Raw genomic sequence first — 16635 nt, 5'->3', positions numbered from 1 at the left:
TGGAGATGCACCGACGCCTCTAGAGATTTCGGCCACGAGTTCTAGAGGGTCGGCACGCTTGCATGCATCAATCATTTTTTCCATCTTTTCGCGCCACGATTCGTCACGTGTTCTCTTGGATTGGCCTAGTCTGGCTCCGCCGCTGGCACCCACATTTGCTATTGTCTCAACCTTTGCGTCTCGTCAACCGGAGGCAAGTTCAGAACACCAATTGGGTCCGGGATGGACCCATTTGAGGGCTGGTAGGGCAAAATTTTGTCACTTCCAGTCCTCAGTGACAAAAATGGGATCCCGTCAGGGCCAGCTCCCGCCATCACTTTTTAGGGAAAAGTGTTTCCCACAGACGGCGCCACTTGTTGGTGTCGAAAAATTCCGTAGAGGAGTTTGACTCACCAATGAATGCGGACTGGAGCGGGAGCTGACCGGGAACGATCGAGAAGCTTCCTTGGAGCGTTGACCTGGAGTTTGGCCGTCGGCTCGAGGAGAATGGGGGGGTACCTGCAGAAAACTCTCTGATGCCTAAGTCAGTACGTTTCTCAGTAGTGGAGTCAAACAGGTAGGAATTCCATGGTTTACCTGGTCAGTATGCCCCCTATTTATAGATGAGGGAGAGCTTGCACCACAAGTCGCGTTTAATATCGCCATTACTCCGCGTTATTGAATAACGTCATTATTCCGCGTTATGGCGTTATTCAATAACGCCGTTACTCCGCGTTATGGCGTTATTGAATAACGCCGTTACTCCGCGTTATGGCCCGCGTTATGGCGTTATTGAATAACGCCATTACTCCGCGTTATGGCGTTACTCCGCGTTATGGCGTTATTGAATAATGTCGTTACTCCGCGTTATGGCGTTATTCATAACGCCATTACTCCGCGTTATTGAATAACTCCGCGTTATTGAATAACGCCATCATGCCACGTTATCACGTCCGCCCCGCCTTCTTCATTGTGGCACTAATAACGGTAATTGCCACCCCATTCATGACCGCCATTGTCCGCGTACTTATGGCAAGGGTCAGTTGGCATAATGATGAGTCCAAAAATCGTCGATTACCCCCACATGTCACTACAACAATTCAAGGCTTTTACTGCGCAAAATTTACGGCGTGCAATTTTTTGTGCCGTAAATGTTACCCTTTTACGGCGTGCATAAGATGCATGCCGTAAACAACCTTTGTCATGTACTCTTTTACGGCGTGCATAAGATGCATGCCATTAATAACCTTATCAGTTTGTCTTTTATGGCTCACAAAAATAGCACGCCGTAATTGTGTTATGCTTTTACGGCACACATAATAAGCATGCCGTAAAAACATCTATAGAAAAGCTTATTTATGGCTCGCAAAAAAGCATGCCGTAAAAACATAATTTTTTAAGGCGCGAAATTTAACCTAAAATATCTGATTTCCCTCTCACTTTTCTCTTCCCTCTTTTGGCAACTTTCCCGAAAATTACTTACTTCTCTTAGTTTTCTCTTCTAAGAAAGTCATGCCCTTTGCAAACTCATCACCAGTTCGCAATGCCCCAAAATTGAAAGCGAAAATCTCAAACCTTCCCGCGAGTTCTTCTTCCCATCTAATCACCCTGTTCTCAAGATATTGCAAAAATCTCAACTCTTCCTCGCGCAAGTTCTACTCTTGGGTTATCGGATTTCGCGACAGGGGTTGGGTCGACCGCCGTTGTGTGTTCAGTCGAGGACGAAGATGAGCATCTCAGATTGTGATTTCTATTCATAAATTCAGGTATGGCCATATATATGATCTTGCATGTGGATTCATATGGATTTTGGTAAATTTGATTGGGTTTTTATATCAAAAGTGAACCGGGTTTGTCTAAAATTTAGGATTTGTAGCTGGGTATTTGGTTTATCTGAGATGGGCTTCTGCTTGATATGTAATATTTGAAACTTTTGGTTTGATTGAGTGTATTGAATTGGTTTGATTGATGCGGCAGAGTTTCTGATTTGGTGGATGACTCGGTTAAAGCAGATCAAAGTCTTATGCACGATTGTGATGAGTTTTTGGAGCACTATGACAAGGTAGATGCATTGGTACGTTCCTCTGAATTTTTGACTAGGAGTGGGACTGTATGTGAGTTGTTACTTGCTTTGACCAAGTCTTCTAGATGCCTTTGTTACTGCAACAGTCTGTATATGACCCTCACTTGGTGGGCTTGTTTAAATTTATGTTGTTGGTTCTTGTTAAATGTTGTTGCTTTTAGTTTGGGTTCTATATATGTGGGTTCTTTTTTTGTCAAGAACTCAGCAATTTGAATTCAATGAGAAGGCTTTGAGAAAATTGTTTCTAAGTTCACTATGTTGGAATTGGAAAAAAAGAGTGTGCTGAGGAAGATATATATTATTACATAGTGCATGTGCTAGATATAGGTTCTCATTATTTAATGCAAAGTGTGCTGGGATTAGGTTAGTGATGACCTTTCTTTCTCTCCTCATTTTCAGTATTTGTAAGGAACAAGCATGATAACCTTGTTATCTTGACCATCATCAGTAGCCTATTCATCTAGTGAATCTTCAAACTTTATTACCAGCTGCTTCTTGGCATATGAAATCTCGGCTTCGGACATCAACAGGTCTCTCATATTGCTCATGGAATAGGTGCGTCAACCTCACAGCTCCATTACCCCAAACAAACAAGAGTGAGTATTTAGTTCATTTTGAAGTTTTTTCCATGATGTATAGTACTTGTTAATTTAATATCATACGTGTATTATGATTGATCGGCGCCAAAAATATTCGTTTCTTCCCTTCTTGCTCTGTTCTACTTCTTATGTGCTTCATGTATTCAATTATCCTCTAAATTCCCATTTATTAGACGACGGATAGCTCCAAATTATTTGCTTCCCAAAGTCATACAGATTGGTCAAGCATATAAATCTGCATTTTAAATTTCATTTGTTCCAAGCTATAGCTTTTCTGGACAATATGCTTGGTTCCAAGCTAGCCATAGCTTCAGAACACTTTAGAACATGAGGAGTTTTTTCTAATTTAAGGGTGGCTGTTTATTTGTGCACCCTGCAATAACAATTAATCAGTAGTAGCAGCTATCTTGTTTGAATAAGACCTGAAGAATTGAGTTCATTTTTGGGGCATGAGAACATAAATATCGTATATATGGATATAAAGTCTGTATGCAAGAAGAATAAAAACATGTTATATGTTCGCCTAATTTTCTGTTTGTTTTGAACCTCTTGAGAATAATTCTCAAACATCTATTTCTCTTATTTCCGAGTATATATGACTACAAATATAGTATATTCTTCAATATGTATACGTAGTATAAAGTTGAGCAGTCTTAAGACAGATATAGTATATATATATGTATCCTACATCATTATTCATGAATATACATGTTCTTTGATATGACACAGAAGCAATGCAAAAGATCTGATAGTTTGCGGTTGACATCTCATTTGGTATGGTTGGTATTAGGTACCCTCATGCTATAATCTTGAAGGGAATATTATACATGACTTACAGCCTTAGAGCAGCTAATCAAGCCTTTGAAGTTGAAGGGAGGAGTTTGGTTTTTGCTTTCTTGAAACCTTTATAGTTATTGAACCCTCTAATTAAAACTTAAGAGAAAGGAGGACCCTAAAACCACCTTAACGTTTTCTGAGCTGTTCTTCTTTCCTCTCAATTTTGCCTGCTTATTTTTTCCTCTTTTCTCTCAACGTTGTAGGTATTAATTAGCATATTTGATCACAAGAGTTATAATTATTATTATTATTTTTTTCAAATTTGTTATCTGTTTGTCCTCTGGACGTCTATGTTGTATTACTTCTATCTAGCCACTTTTTCTTTAATTGCTATATTCTTATTATATGATTTCTGATCTAGTTGTTTTATTAGCCAGCTACAGTTTTTCAACCCTTGGAGATATCAACATTGACAGTTCAGTGCTAGAGTTGGTAATAAAGGCAACTTTTCTGTGGAATGAAAGATTAAATTATCACCTCCATTATCATGCTTTCCGTGAAATGCATTAACTAGTAAGATCTCTCTCTCTCTCTGTGTCTCTCTCTCTCCTTGTCATTTGATTTCAAGATTCCTTTAACTAAGCAAGACATGATTGAAACAATGAAATATAAAGAACTGCATATGTGTAGTTCTGTGCTAGTTTTTTTTTTAATTTCTTTTTATTACTTGTAACTCTTTTATTATCTGGATAATTATAGTTATAGTATTTAAACATCTGGAATGTGTTTGCTGTCTAAATACAAGTTAGAATGTAGCCTCAAGGAAAACAAAGGTGAAACAAAATGGAAACAGAATGGGCACATTGTAAAAACAGGTTACATCTAAACCAGAAACATTAATATTATGATAATATAAACCTCCTAATTCTAATTTAAAAACATTCTGTTATTTTTTTTGTCATAGCGATCCTAGAGGTTTTTATGATGGAGCACGAAACTTTGTTATTAGTATTCATGCAAGTAAGGGGTACCCGAAGAAGATCCAATGCCCTTGTAGTGGCTGTATAAACATCTGGTCTCATCCACCTAATGAAGTATTAGATCACTTGATCTCAAATGGGTTATATGAGGGTTATTGTAACTGTACCATTCATGGGGATCCGAACACTTCTGTACAACAAGAAATGATGGAAAACATGGAGAATTTAGAGACATATAGAATGTACAGAGATGCATATTTAGATGATGAATTTATGGAACCTGCACCTGCACCACTAGAGCCTAATGTTGGAAATTTAGTTTCCGAAGCAGAACTTCCTTTATTCACAGGCTGTCCTTTCACAAAGATGTCAGCAACAGTTATGTTTTACAAGTTTAAGGCAAGAAATAGTTTATCTGACAGTGGCTACGATGAACTTCTAGAGATGGTTCGTAGTCTTCTACCTCCAGATAACATACTCCCTAGTTCTCTATATTCAACAAAAAAATTACTCAAAGCATTTGATCTAGGGTATGAGAAGATTCATGCTTATGTTAATGATTGTTGTTTATTTAGAAAGAGTCTAGAGCACATGGAGACTTGTCCTAAATGTGGTGCCTCTCGGTGGAAAGTAAATAAGCGCACCCAAAAGATTGAGAAAGGAGTCCCTGCAAAGGTCTTGAGATATTTTCCTATTATCCCTAGATTTAGAAGAATGTTTAAGGATTCTGAAAAGGCAGAACAACTTACATGGCATCACACTCATAAAAGTCAAGATGGCAAGATGCGTCATCCAGTTGACTCACTTGCATGGAAGAAGATTGATAGCAAGTGGCCTTCATTTGCAGAAGATCCTCGTAATCTTAGACTTGGTCTTTCATCCGATGGATTTAATCCGTTTGGTGATCTTAGTTCCCGATATAGTTGTTGGCCTGTGATCTTGGTTGCATATAACCTCCCTCCATCGTTATGCATGTCCAAGGAACATTTAATGTTGACATTACTAATCCCCGGTCCTAAGCAACCGGGAAATGACATTGATGTATACTTGGAACCCCTTATTGAAGATTTAAAAGAGTTATGGATCAATGGGGTTACTGCATATGATGCGTTCACCAAGTCTGCCTTCAACTTGAAAGCTATATTGATGTGGACAATAAACGATTTTCCTGCTTACGGGAATTTGTCGGGATATTCCACAAAGGGAAAGAAAGCATGTCCGGTATGTGGTGTTCAAACATCCTCTCAATGGCTGCCAAATGGAAGAAAGCATGCATATATGTGTCATAGGAGATTTCTTGCACATGATCATCCATATCGGCACAATAAAACTTGGTTTAATGGAACCGAGGAACATAGAGTGAGGCCTAGAAAGCTAACTGGTTCAGAGGTATTTCAAGTGGTGAAGAATATTAAAAATAATTGGGGTAAGGAGGCTAAGCGTTGCACAAGAAAGAAAAAAAAAAAGGTTGGCAGCAGTAACAGCAGAAAAAAGAGAAGAACTGAAGGTAAAAAAAGTTCAGTCAATGAAATGGAAGATGACTCCATTGGCAATTCAGATGATGATAGTGATGATGACAGTGAGGATCCTTTAAAGCCTTCAAAGAGATGGAAGAAGAAATCAATGTTTTTTGAGTTACCATATTGGGAGGTACGTTTTTTTTTTTAATTAGTTTCATTACAGTTTGCTGAAACCTTGTAACATTGATTGCATTAATTTAATATATATTCTCTATATTGCAGGCTTTGTTATTGCGACACAATTTAGATATGATGCACATTGAAAAAAATATATGTGAGAGCATCATTGGCACTTTACTCAACATGAAGGGAAAGACGAAGGATAACTTGAATTCTCGGAAAGATTTAAAAGTGATGGGTATTAAAAAGAAATTGCATCCAAAAGAAGATGGTTCCAGCAAATCCAAAAGTGATGCAGCACCTTACGTGCTTTCAAAGAAGGAGAAGAAGATATTTTGTAAGAGGTTAGCCAAGTTGAGATTGCCGGATGGGTATTGTTCTAATCTTGCAAATCGTGTCTCTTTACAAGACAACAAGATCATGGGTTTGAAGTCACACGATTGCCATGTTTTGATACAACAGATTCTTGCGGTAGCTTTGAAAGGACTTCTGCCCAAAGGACCAAGAATTGCAATTTTTCGCTTGTGTTCTTTTTTCCATCAGTTATGTCAAAGAGAGATTGAGAAGAAAAATATTGGTGTTCTTGATGAAGAAATTGCAGAGACTGTGTGTATGTTTGAAAGGTTTTTTCCTCCCTCTTTCTTTGACATTATGGTTCACCTACCAATTCACCTTGCACAAGAAGCTCTAATTGGTGGCCCTGTACATTTTCGTTGGATGTACCCCTTCGAAAGGTGAGCTTACATTGCACTTCATTAACTATAATTGATTAGTTCCTTTGTATAGTATCAATACTAATGCAGGTTTTTTTTTTTTTTTTAGGTTTATGAAGGACCTAAAAGGATATGTCAAAAATCGATCAAACCCTGAAGGATGCATAGCAGAAAAGTATTTGGCTGAAGAAATGACACGTTTTTGTAGTGGATACATTAAAGGAGCAGCTGAAATAGGTGTTCAAAGTAGACGCAATGAGGATTTTGAGCATGAAACAATACTAGAAGGGCGACCACTTGGTGAGGGGAAGTTAAAACTATTCAGTTCTTCTATGTTAGAGATTGCTCATCGATTTGTGTGGACAAATAGTTCAGAGGTCGATCCATGGAGAGAGTAAGTTTGATTGCTAAATTTAGTTGTTCTAATTTACTTTAGATTACTTGTCCAGTTTTTTTATACAAGTCTTTTTCCTATCAGAATGCACAGGGAAGAACTAAAGTATTCTGATACGCGTCTTGAGCATGATGAAAACCTTCTTGAACAGAGACATCTTAGTACTTTTAGTGGATGGTTAGCTGATAAGGTCAAATTTGGTGATTCAAGAGATATGTCAGATACAGTAAAGTGGATTGCTTGTCGGCCAAAAGCAGATGTGGTATCACATACAGGCTTCATCATCAATGGAAACCGATTTCAAACTGAGGCCAGTGAGAAGAGCACACAAAATAGTGGTGTTTTTGTTGAAGGAGACACTATGTGTCGAGCAAGTGCAAGGGATAATTTTCAGAAGATGGACAGAATATCCTACTATGGTGTTATAAGAGATATAGTTCTGCTAGACTACCGTCAATTTAAGGTTCCCCTATTTGATTGTTATTGGGCTAATATAGGGACCGATGTCAAATTTGAAGATGATTTTACATTAGTGAACCTCCACAAGGGGCAGCATCAGTTTGATAGAGATCCGTTTATTTTTGCTTCCCAAGCGAAACAGGTTTTTTATTCAAGAGAGAGTGACACTTCGAATTGGCATGTTGTACTCAAAGCACCGCCAAGAGGGTTTTTTGAGAATGATAGTGATGAAAGTGCTTACATGCCAGTAGATGTATCACAGCTAGACCTCGACGTTGAGGATGAAGAATGTGAGAGATATGATAATGAGGAAATCAATTCGGTAATTGTAGGAATTGCATACAATAATAGATATATCTCTGTGTATGTGTTTGTGTGTGTTCTGGTATCAATATTTGTTATACTTAAATGAATTTATTGCATTGTATGTGTTTGTGTGTGTTCTGGTATCAATATCAGCAAGGATATTAATTTGCTTGTTTGCTGGTTGAACAGAGTGACGGTGACTCTGAATAACTCAAATTCCACAGAAGCATTGATATAATCTATCAGCACAGCAATATTCTAAGGGTAAGATCTAATTTAGTTTGTGGTTTTGGATAAGATTGCTTTACATGTTAGTACATTGATCATAATTTTTTTGTGTTTTGTAGAACATAATCTGTTGACCCTATAAAGTATGGGTGGAGGAGAGACCTCAAAACAAGGTGGAAAGAAAGCCAAAAGGCAGGATACTGCTGCACGAGCAGCTCTTGTGCTTGCAGCTAGGGAAAAAAGGAATGAATCCTTAAGAATATCTAATGGAAATTCAAATTCATCCCCTATAGAAGCTGATATTCCGGAATGTCAAGCTACATCAAACTCAGAAAAGAAAAAAATTCCCCCTCGGGGTAAAGCCAAATTGTTGGATATTGCCAAAAAAAAAAGGAAACTTCCTATTGTAGTTGAATTCAATGAAAGAGGCCAGCCCATTGGAGAAAATGCAGGTATATTCTCTTCTTTCATTGGAGCCTCAGCAAGAGAACTAATACCAATGACCGCTGGAACTTGGAAAGATCTATCTAATACTTTCAAAGATCAGATTTGGAAACACGTCACAGTAAGTTTTCTAAACTTATATATAGGAACATATTACAACGAGCCTTTTATGTTCACCAATTGATTCACTTATTTTCTTTTGTAGACAACTTTTGTTGTTGATGAATTCTACAAGAAGCATATTTTTCGAAGGATGACGAAACTTTGGCGAGATAATAGATCTTTAGTGATGAAAGAAGTGGAAGAGCAAGCCAAAGTTGTTGGTTTACAGCGTGCTGCTGCCCTTCTCAAGCCTAATAACATAGAATCCATGGATGAGTGGTTAGCTCTTATTAAACACAGAACTAGTGTGGGATTTAAGGTATGTTTTAGAAGTATTTTGTAATATATATACAAGTCTGAATTTATCTTGCAATATCAGATTTCAAAAAATGCTTTGACCATATGTTTATCATAGGAGAAGTGTCAAAAATTCAAGAGAATGCGGGCAGGAAGAACTTTACTACATAGAACTAGTAGAAAAAGTTTCGCGCGGCTTGAAGAAGAATTGGTAAGAATAATGTGGTTATATATTAACGTCATATGAGTTTCATAATTTGATAACATAAAGATTATTTCTACTTGTTGATTTGTAGAGGGAACAAAGTGAAAATCCAGATGCGATATCAAGGTCTGATATATGGATTCATGCTTATGAAGCAAAGAAGAAGAAGAGTTCAGATGAAGTAGTTGAGGATCCGGAAATAGTGGTATGTATACTCTTCTTTATGGCTCATCTTTTGGTATTTTTTTTTCCCTAATCAGTTATGTATTTAGTTTGGATTTTGGTGAAGAGGTACCAGAAGGGTTAGTGTAAGTCTGTTTTGACTCGTAAATTATCATTACTTGCAAGAATAATATCTTCTTCTTCTTCTTTGGAAAGAGTCAAATAATGACCATTAATTCTCTGTCTAGAAGCAAATTTGGTTCCATTATGTGTCTGTTCTCCATTTGCTTGCTTTGCTAGTTTGGATTACTTTTTCAATGGTTTCAATCTGCCGGAGGTTTTCATCTTAAGCAGGCTTTAAATTAGGTTTCCTGAGTCAATTGCACATGTTTGTTTATATTGGTACCTCTTTTTATTTCAGAGTTTTGAATGGGAATGATCCAAATAACAAGTTGTTAAAGAATTTTGGGGACTATATGTGAGTTACTTTTGGTTTGATTGCCTTGAATTTATTCCAGAACATGTAGTGTGGAAACGCTTCAGTGCATTATCTCTGTCATTGTGATTTCAGTGCATTTTTCATGTACTAATGCAATTTGGATGGTTGTTTTTTTTTTTCCTTCTAATCTTGCAAGAATTTACAATGATTTGGTTATTGAGATGATAAATTTAATAATAGATTATTTGTGGTTAAGAATTTCACCTTCCATTGTCATCAATAAGTATTTACTGAATGCCATAGATATTTTTATTTCTTTAACCAAATAATTCAATAAGAAATCTATATCTATACCACAAGACTAGCTAATTGACAATCTAACTGACACATGGTTTTTACAGAAACAAGTGAAGCAGAAAAGGGCAGAGCAAGAACCTTCACAAACATCTTCTTTGAAAGATGATGCTGTAGCACAAGTTCTAGGACCTGATCCACGAGGACGGGTAAGAGGGTTAGGATTTGGAGCAGTCCCTTCAAAGATAGAATATCAAACCAAAGTTGGAAACAAAGTTGCTAACTTAGAGAAACAAGTGTCCACTCAAGCACAGAATATGCTTTCTCAATCACAAGAGATTGAACGATTGAAAGAAGTGGTTGCCACTCTTTTAGCAAGATCAGAGAAACAAGGGAATAACCACGTAAGTCTTTAAAATACATCTATTAAATTATTTATTTATTTGTAATTATTAACTTTGGGTCGATAAGTCAACCATGTTACTGATTTCCTTAATGTTATAATAGCAGGGTAGTAACAGTGTTCAGCATTCTGCTAACATGTTTGCACTACAAACGCAGAATGAAAATCCTAGTGTTCAACATCATAGCAGTGATGGAGTACAAAGCAACCAAAATATTGCAAGTGTTCGAGGTTCTGACAGTGGGAGGCCACAAAGCAAGCAAAGCAACCAAAAGAAAACTTCAAGTATTCAATATTCTGCTGATCATGGGTCACAAAGCAAAGACAAGGAAGGTAAAAGGACCAAAGTTACAAAGGATGATCAGAATAGAATCGAATTGTTAAATTGGTTTGAGATGGAAGAACAGGTTGTTGCAATTGCAAAACTTGAGTCAAAAGATCCAAATGTAAAGATCCATCATGTGCCCCTTGGTCATGAATGCTGGAAAGTTTGGGTGCTTGATGTTTTTGAGGATATAGCTTTATATCGACCAACTAGGGAGTTTGGAACACTGAGTATGGCTCAAGGAAGTACAATTGCATGGCCTATCAAGTACATCAAACAAGTTTAGTTTATGAACTTTTCGGTAACATATCCTAACACTAATCACCTCTTCATTTTTGTCTTGACTAGTGTTATTTGTTTTTGGTGGTTAAATAACATCCATCTAGATTCTCTATTCCAGTTTGTTCTCATATTGCAACTCTCTGCATTTGCTTATAATTTAGTTATAGTTGTAGAATTAAGGTCGTTATACGAGGACTATGCCATTATAGTCGGGTGAATGCTAATTTCCAAGTTCAAATTATAAATATTTTCAGAAACTTTAGTTCAAGTAGTTTGTGAAGATAAGAATCTCTTTTGAAAACCAAATATTGGATGCAAATATATCTGAAAGAAGGAGGAAAGATTTAGAAACTGCATGAACTCATCTTATTTATTATTTCGAGTATTGTACTATGCTTTCAGTGATTTAGATTCTGTTCTGATCCTTTGCTAGTATCTTATTTAATTAACTCTATCTTGATTGAAGAAGAAAACAGTGTAGCCAATGTATAACATATATTCTCAAACTTGTTTCCAGCAGGTATTGCCAAATTTTGTGGTGTATGCAGATTAATGCCTTATGTTGGTACTGCTGATTTGCTTGCTTGAACTAATTGGGAGATACAAATTGCAGTTGGATAGTGGTGCTTGAAACCTTGCAATTACCTTGCAATATATTTTTGAACTGTAATATGTTACTTTTAAACTCAAGTTGGCAGGGACATGCAAATGCAATTGTTTTGTAGTTTAGTTGCATATGGCATGGTAACAAGTTTGTACAGATATCCTATTTCAATTAATGTATCATATATGTTAATTCACCTTTGCTCTTTGACAATCTATAAAAGGTTTTGAAATGAATTATTGTTAGTTGAGCAGCTACATTGAATATACTGCCATATTTGGCAAATGAGCAGCAATATAAAATTTCTTGCAAAGAAGAAATGCCAATAATGGCGTGTAGAGTGTGTCACAAATGACATTGAGAATTATGCCTAAAGTCTTTCACGGCGTGCTATGTGGACCGTAAATAACTCTATAGGTATTCTTTTATGGCATACCATGTGTGCCGTAAATGAGTTCCACAGAAAGTCTTTTACGGCGCGCTTTGTTGAGCATTTACGGCGCACCTATATGTCAAATTAGAGATCCGAGAATCGGTAGGAACACTTTTACGGCGTGCATAGATGAACATTTATGGCTCACAAAAGCATGCCGTAAATGGGATATGTCTTTTACGGCGCGAGCATTTACAGCCTGTTTTTGTGCGCCGTAAATAGGCTTTTACGGCGCACATCGCAGGCCGTAAAAGCCCAGTTTTGGTGTAGTGTGTGTCTGGCTCAAACTCTAGTTACTTGTCCGAGTTGTAATAGGGTTAGTCCTACAGATATTTTCGTGGATATCATAATCATTGTACGATTATGTTTCCTTATAAGACTCATATTATCTGGTTGTAATCCTCTATATAAAGAGGCTTCCTATTATCAATAAAAGAGACAACTTATTCTCTCCCAAATCAGTTTTCCTAAAACAAGTTATCAGCACGAAGCCCTAACCCTGAGACCCTAAAATCGTAACCTTCAAACCCTAGCTACCTCCACTGCACACCTCAAACCTAGGAGTCCAAAACCGGCGGCGAATCCACCAAAACTAATTAGAAAACCCCTGAACCAGCCGTCGGAAAACCTAAACCGCTCAGGTTAGCCTCGCTCCGCAGAAGGAAGAGGTACGTAGCTAGAAGTCGGAATGAACATACAATGCGTATGTTAAACTAAGGACAAATAGAGATTTTATAGAATGATCGATCTTAACCAACCCTTATAGTATCCTACATTCTTTTTAATCCCCTTTCAATAATATTCTGAGTTGATTTCTTGCTTCTGTAATGCTATATTCATAAGCATTCTTAAAGCACTTAGATATGTTATTACACTTCTATTCTAAGTTCGGGCCTGTATTACAAATTTAAAAGAGTTGTTAAACAAAACAAAGAGTACGAGTCTCGGTTAAAAACCCTTTTATTCCAAATAGGATGGTTAAAATATGAATATGCATGTCCTATGATGTATAGAAGGCTTTAGGAAAAATTGGGTTGGCAAGCATTTCACTGCCATTTTATCATATTATAAACTTAATATCTCTCCGTTTTAAGTGAAAATTGCATTTCTACATATACGTGCCCTTTTACATGTTATGCATATATCATTAGGGCTTCATATTCTTATATTGATAACGATGACTTTCCGAGAGCCACATAAATGATATGCTCTTTGTGATCGATCTCATGGAAAACCCTTTAATATTTGAATCCTAAACCATGTAAATGTGGATCTGTTAGCTTGGAGAAGGTTGGGGAATGCATTGTGATGCATATCAGCTGCCACTGTGGGGTACCCTATCAGTTTCTTCTAGCTAGAGGCAATGTTGGAAAGAAAATATCCCACATTAGAAAAGTGACAAAAGAAAATATAACTTATAAGTGGGTGTCTCTTACCCAATTGCTCTGAGGCCTTTTGTGATTAAAACCCAACACCTATTGGGTGGTTAAGTTGGGACAATATGGGTACAATGGTGGGCCACATGCCAAACTTGTCATTGTTTAACAGGCAACTGCTACTACAAGCTTAATTATGTCGTACTAGACTGTCTTATGTAGATTTCACCACTGACTAGACTGTCTTATGTAGATTTCACCACTGACTTGAAGAAGAGGACTCATCATTCATTCAATTTCTTTGCTTATCTAGTCACTGACTTGAAGAAGAGGACTCATCATTCATTCAGTTTCTTTGCCTTATCTGGTTTTTAGTTCATACCGTTTTGGAAATACAAATGAAGCTATAATTCTTTGCAAAGGGATTCTTTTTAGATGAAGCTTACAATAGTCACAATGAGATCAATTCTATTATCAGCAAAATTCTTATGCTTATTGGTTTCTACTTTGTGTTCAGTAATTATATAGTGATAACAACTTCACTTGAAATCATGTTCATACTTGATTATGGTCTCATAAGAAAAAGCCCTCAGTGCCTTTTTCGTTTGGTCTCTTTTAAGCTATTTTTGCTTAAAACGACATCCCCCACCCCCTCATTTTCCCCCGCCAGGAAGTTCTTAGCAACTTGATATCTGATAAGTAGATAAACTTTCATTTTAACATATGTAAAATTTAGTGTTTTCCATTTATTGATCATTTTATGGAATTCATGCTTTTGCATTGGCTAATGATATGGAGTGGAGAAACTCATTCTAGAGACTATGTGGTGCCTAATGTTAATGGAAATGGTCCTAATGTTAATGGAAATGGTCCAGTTGACAACTATGGCTATGCAGGGCAACAATTGTAGCAGGTTATCGAATATGAGAATATCATGGAGGATCCTGCTTCAGAGCTGTCTTAACGGTTCATTTCAAAGTAGTGCAGGAATGTTGTACAAGAACACTTGCCTTCAATTGTTAAGGAACTTATTGGAGAGCCCCAGAAGCCGACCTATGCTTCTATAGTATGTACGGAACCTGTTCGCCAGTATTATGTCTTTCAAATATCATATTTTTTGTATTTGACCCAATTTTCCTACTTTATTTTTTTTTTTCCGAAGTTACGCGTTGTTAATTAAAGGACAATCTGCACCATTTGTTTCTCCTGAGCATTCAGTTTACAAGACTGCACCACTGGCTTCATATTGGAATGACTTTTCACAGTCCATTGCATTGTCCAGTGCAGTTGAAAGGCCTGTAGCAGAGACAGCAGGAATTTTCTGGCTTTCTGCCCTAGAAGATGAAGGTGAACCTCTTGGCTTCCTTCAATTGTTACCATTGAGCTTTGGGTATTCAGCCCTTATGAGTTATATTGCTCTATTCTTTTGTAATGGGGTCAAAAGCTTATATAGTACTTTGTTGTTATATACATTTGACTTTAGATATATTTGATTGGCGCAATACTGATTTTAACAATTTTCTTTGAATAAGGCCTTTGACAGTAGTATTAAGAATATGTTATTTGTAATATGTATATGTTATCTTTGCGGTTAATGTTTTTTAACGATTGTAAATCTATTACATATAAATTTGAGTAAAAATAATAATAAAACCCCACAACATCACGCAGGTCAACTACCTAATACAAACCAAAATACATTGTTTAATATAAAGCTGCCCATTCATTAATACCAATAATTTCAATATCAAAAATGCCTTCAAGGCGCCATCATACTCTTGCAAAAATATCACCTTTTTTTTTTATATAATGCAAAATATCACCTTGATTGCACATATGTGGCAGACTCCAATATGGGACTTAAAAGCAGCAAATTTTGATGTCACTGAAGCTTCTGGTGGATGCAGGTTTTGAGACTTCTCCTCATGACACTTCTTCAATTTTTCCTTAGAGGTCACTTGCAGTTGTCTCGGTGTTTTTAGTCTCTTAGGCGCTGCTGCCCTTTTCGGCTGCACATTATGACACACTTCATCACCAAAGTAGAAACTTCAAAGTAGAAATATGCATGTCATGTGCTTACTGAAGCTGAGTAGAGACTAAAATAAACACAAATTGAATATGATCAGGAATCAAACTTCCTTATATAATTAAGTGATTAATATTAAAGATTAACATGTCATATTCTAATTGTGATTAGTATCAAACGTCTTTATATGATTAACGTGATTTAAATGTTAGGTGTATCTTTAATTAAGTGATTAATATTAAAGATGACATGCTGCAATATAAAGACAATTTGAATATAACAAGGAATCAAACCTCTCCATCCATCTTTCTTTTTCTTCAGCCTTTACTCGAGAAGTAGATCCAACATGCAATCAAAAAGTCTTACAAAAAGATATGAAACCAATATATATAATATATTTTTAAGAAATAAACCTAGGATTTAGATGTGGAAACTTTGGTAGTTGGATATCCATTTTTATTATGACCTTTTTGATGACATATTTTGCAACTTATATTCACTCATCTTCAATGTAGCTGGGGCTGAAGCATCTGGGGTCGGTGGTGCCAATTTCTCTCCAGCTTCCATAATTCTTTTCATCTTAGGCCTACCGGGTTGCTTTTCTCATTTTATGCCGCGGCAACCCCACATGTCTTGTTAGCAGCTTTTGTCACCATCTTCACATTAGATTCTTTTCCTTCACTTATTTTTTTCTAGGTCAATGCAATGACTAGACTGCCCCTCATACCTTATTATTCAATGGATTATGCCATCTAGGATCTGGTGGCTGCTCATCATCTAGTTCGGCTTCCCTCTTCTTTGTACGACCACCTCCAGTTATGTAAACTTCAAATAATCCTTTTTCTTCTAAGAAGTTGATTAATCATCTCTACACAATCTCCATCACCAAGCAGCTTCATCCACCCTTCACCACTTGAGACCCTGGAATATTGGTTTTTCCCTATACCCCAAATCCCACGCTATGTTATTCATCTCAACCCATGAAATATTGTTGGGTCCATGTTGTCTAAAAAGTTTTTTCCACAAAGTTTGTTAAATGTTGCTATCTTATCTTGTATTTCTTGGTACCATTAGGCATCTGGTTA

General features: G+C 36.7%; 2 protein-coding genes across 3 annotated transcripts; both read left to right on the top strand.

Annotated features, from left to right (window-relative positions):
• Positions 1-4281: 4281 nt before the first annotated feature.
• LOC133731372 (uncharacterized) lies at positions 4282-8036 on the top strand. The gene is made up of 5 exons (XM_062158760.1): positions 4282-4313; positions 4403-6068; positions 6161-6792; positions 6881-7165; positions 7250-8036. Exons 1-5 carry the CDS (start codon positions 4282-4284, stop codon positions 8034-8036), a joined length of 3402 nt encoding a protein of 1133 aa, XP_062014744.1.
• Positions 8037-8812: 776 nt separating this feature from the next.
• LOC133727880 (uncharacterized) lies at positions 8813-11127 on the top strand. Of its 2 annotated transcripts, none has more exons than XM_062155296.1 (5): positions 8813-9023; positions 9120-9212; positions 9298-9411; positions 10209-10505; positions 10663-11127. In XM_062155296.1, the coding sequence occupies exons 1-5, from the start codon at positions 8856-8858 to the stop codon at positions 11113-11115; spliced, it is 1125 nt and encodes a 374-aa protein (XP_062011280.1). In that variant the 5' UTR covers positions 8813-8855; the 3' UTR covers positions 11116-11127. The 2 variants fall into 2 exon arrangements, with proteins under 2 accessions (XP_062011280.1, XP_062011279.1); XM_062155295.1 differs by having other exon boundaries at positions 10612-11127.
• Positions 11128-16635: the final 5508 nt, after the last annotated feature.

The sequence above is a fragment of the Rosa rugosa genome, chromosome 2, assembly GCF_958449725.1.
Source record: "Rosa rugosa chromosome 2, drRosRugo1.1, whole genome shotgun sequence".
Taxonomy (NCBI): Eukaryota; Viridiplantae; Streptophyta; class Magnoliopsida; order Rosales; family Rosaceae; genus Rosa; species Rosa rugosa.
The sequence above is the reverse complement of the archived record's forward strand: the minus strand, read 5'-3'. Positions and strand labels throughout refer to the sequence as shown.

Excerpts from the sequence above, each read along its gene's own strand:
- LOC133727880 (XM_062155295.1), top strand. The coding sequence starts at position 8,856 with ATGACGAAACTTTGGCGAGATAATAGATCTTTAGTGATGAAAGAAGTG. Across the intron at positions 9,024-9,119 it reads GAACTAGTGTGGGATTTAAG|GAGAAGTGTCAAAAATTCAA; the intron begins GTATGTTTTAGA and ends TGTTTATCATAG. Across the intron at positions 9,412-10,208 it reads TTGAGGATCCGGAAATAGTG|AAACAAGTGAAGCAGAAAAG; the intron begins GTATGTATACTC and ends TGGTTTTTACAG.
- LOC133731372 (XM_062158760.1), top strand. The coding sequence starts at position 4,282 with ATGGAAACAGAATGGGCACATTGTAAAAACAG. Across the intron at positions 6,069-6,160 it reads TTGAGTTACCATATTGGGAG|GCTTTGTTATTGCGACACAA; the intron begins GTACGTTTTTTT and ends TCTATATTGCAG. Across the intron at positions 7,166-7,249 it reads GAGGTCGATCCATGGAGAGA|AATGCACAGGGAAGAACTAA; the intron begins GTAAGTTTGATT and ends TTTTCCTATCAG.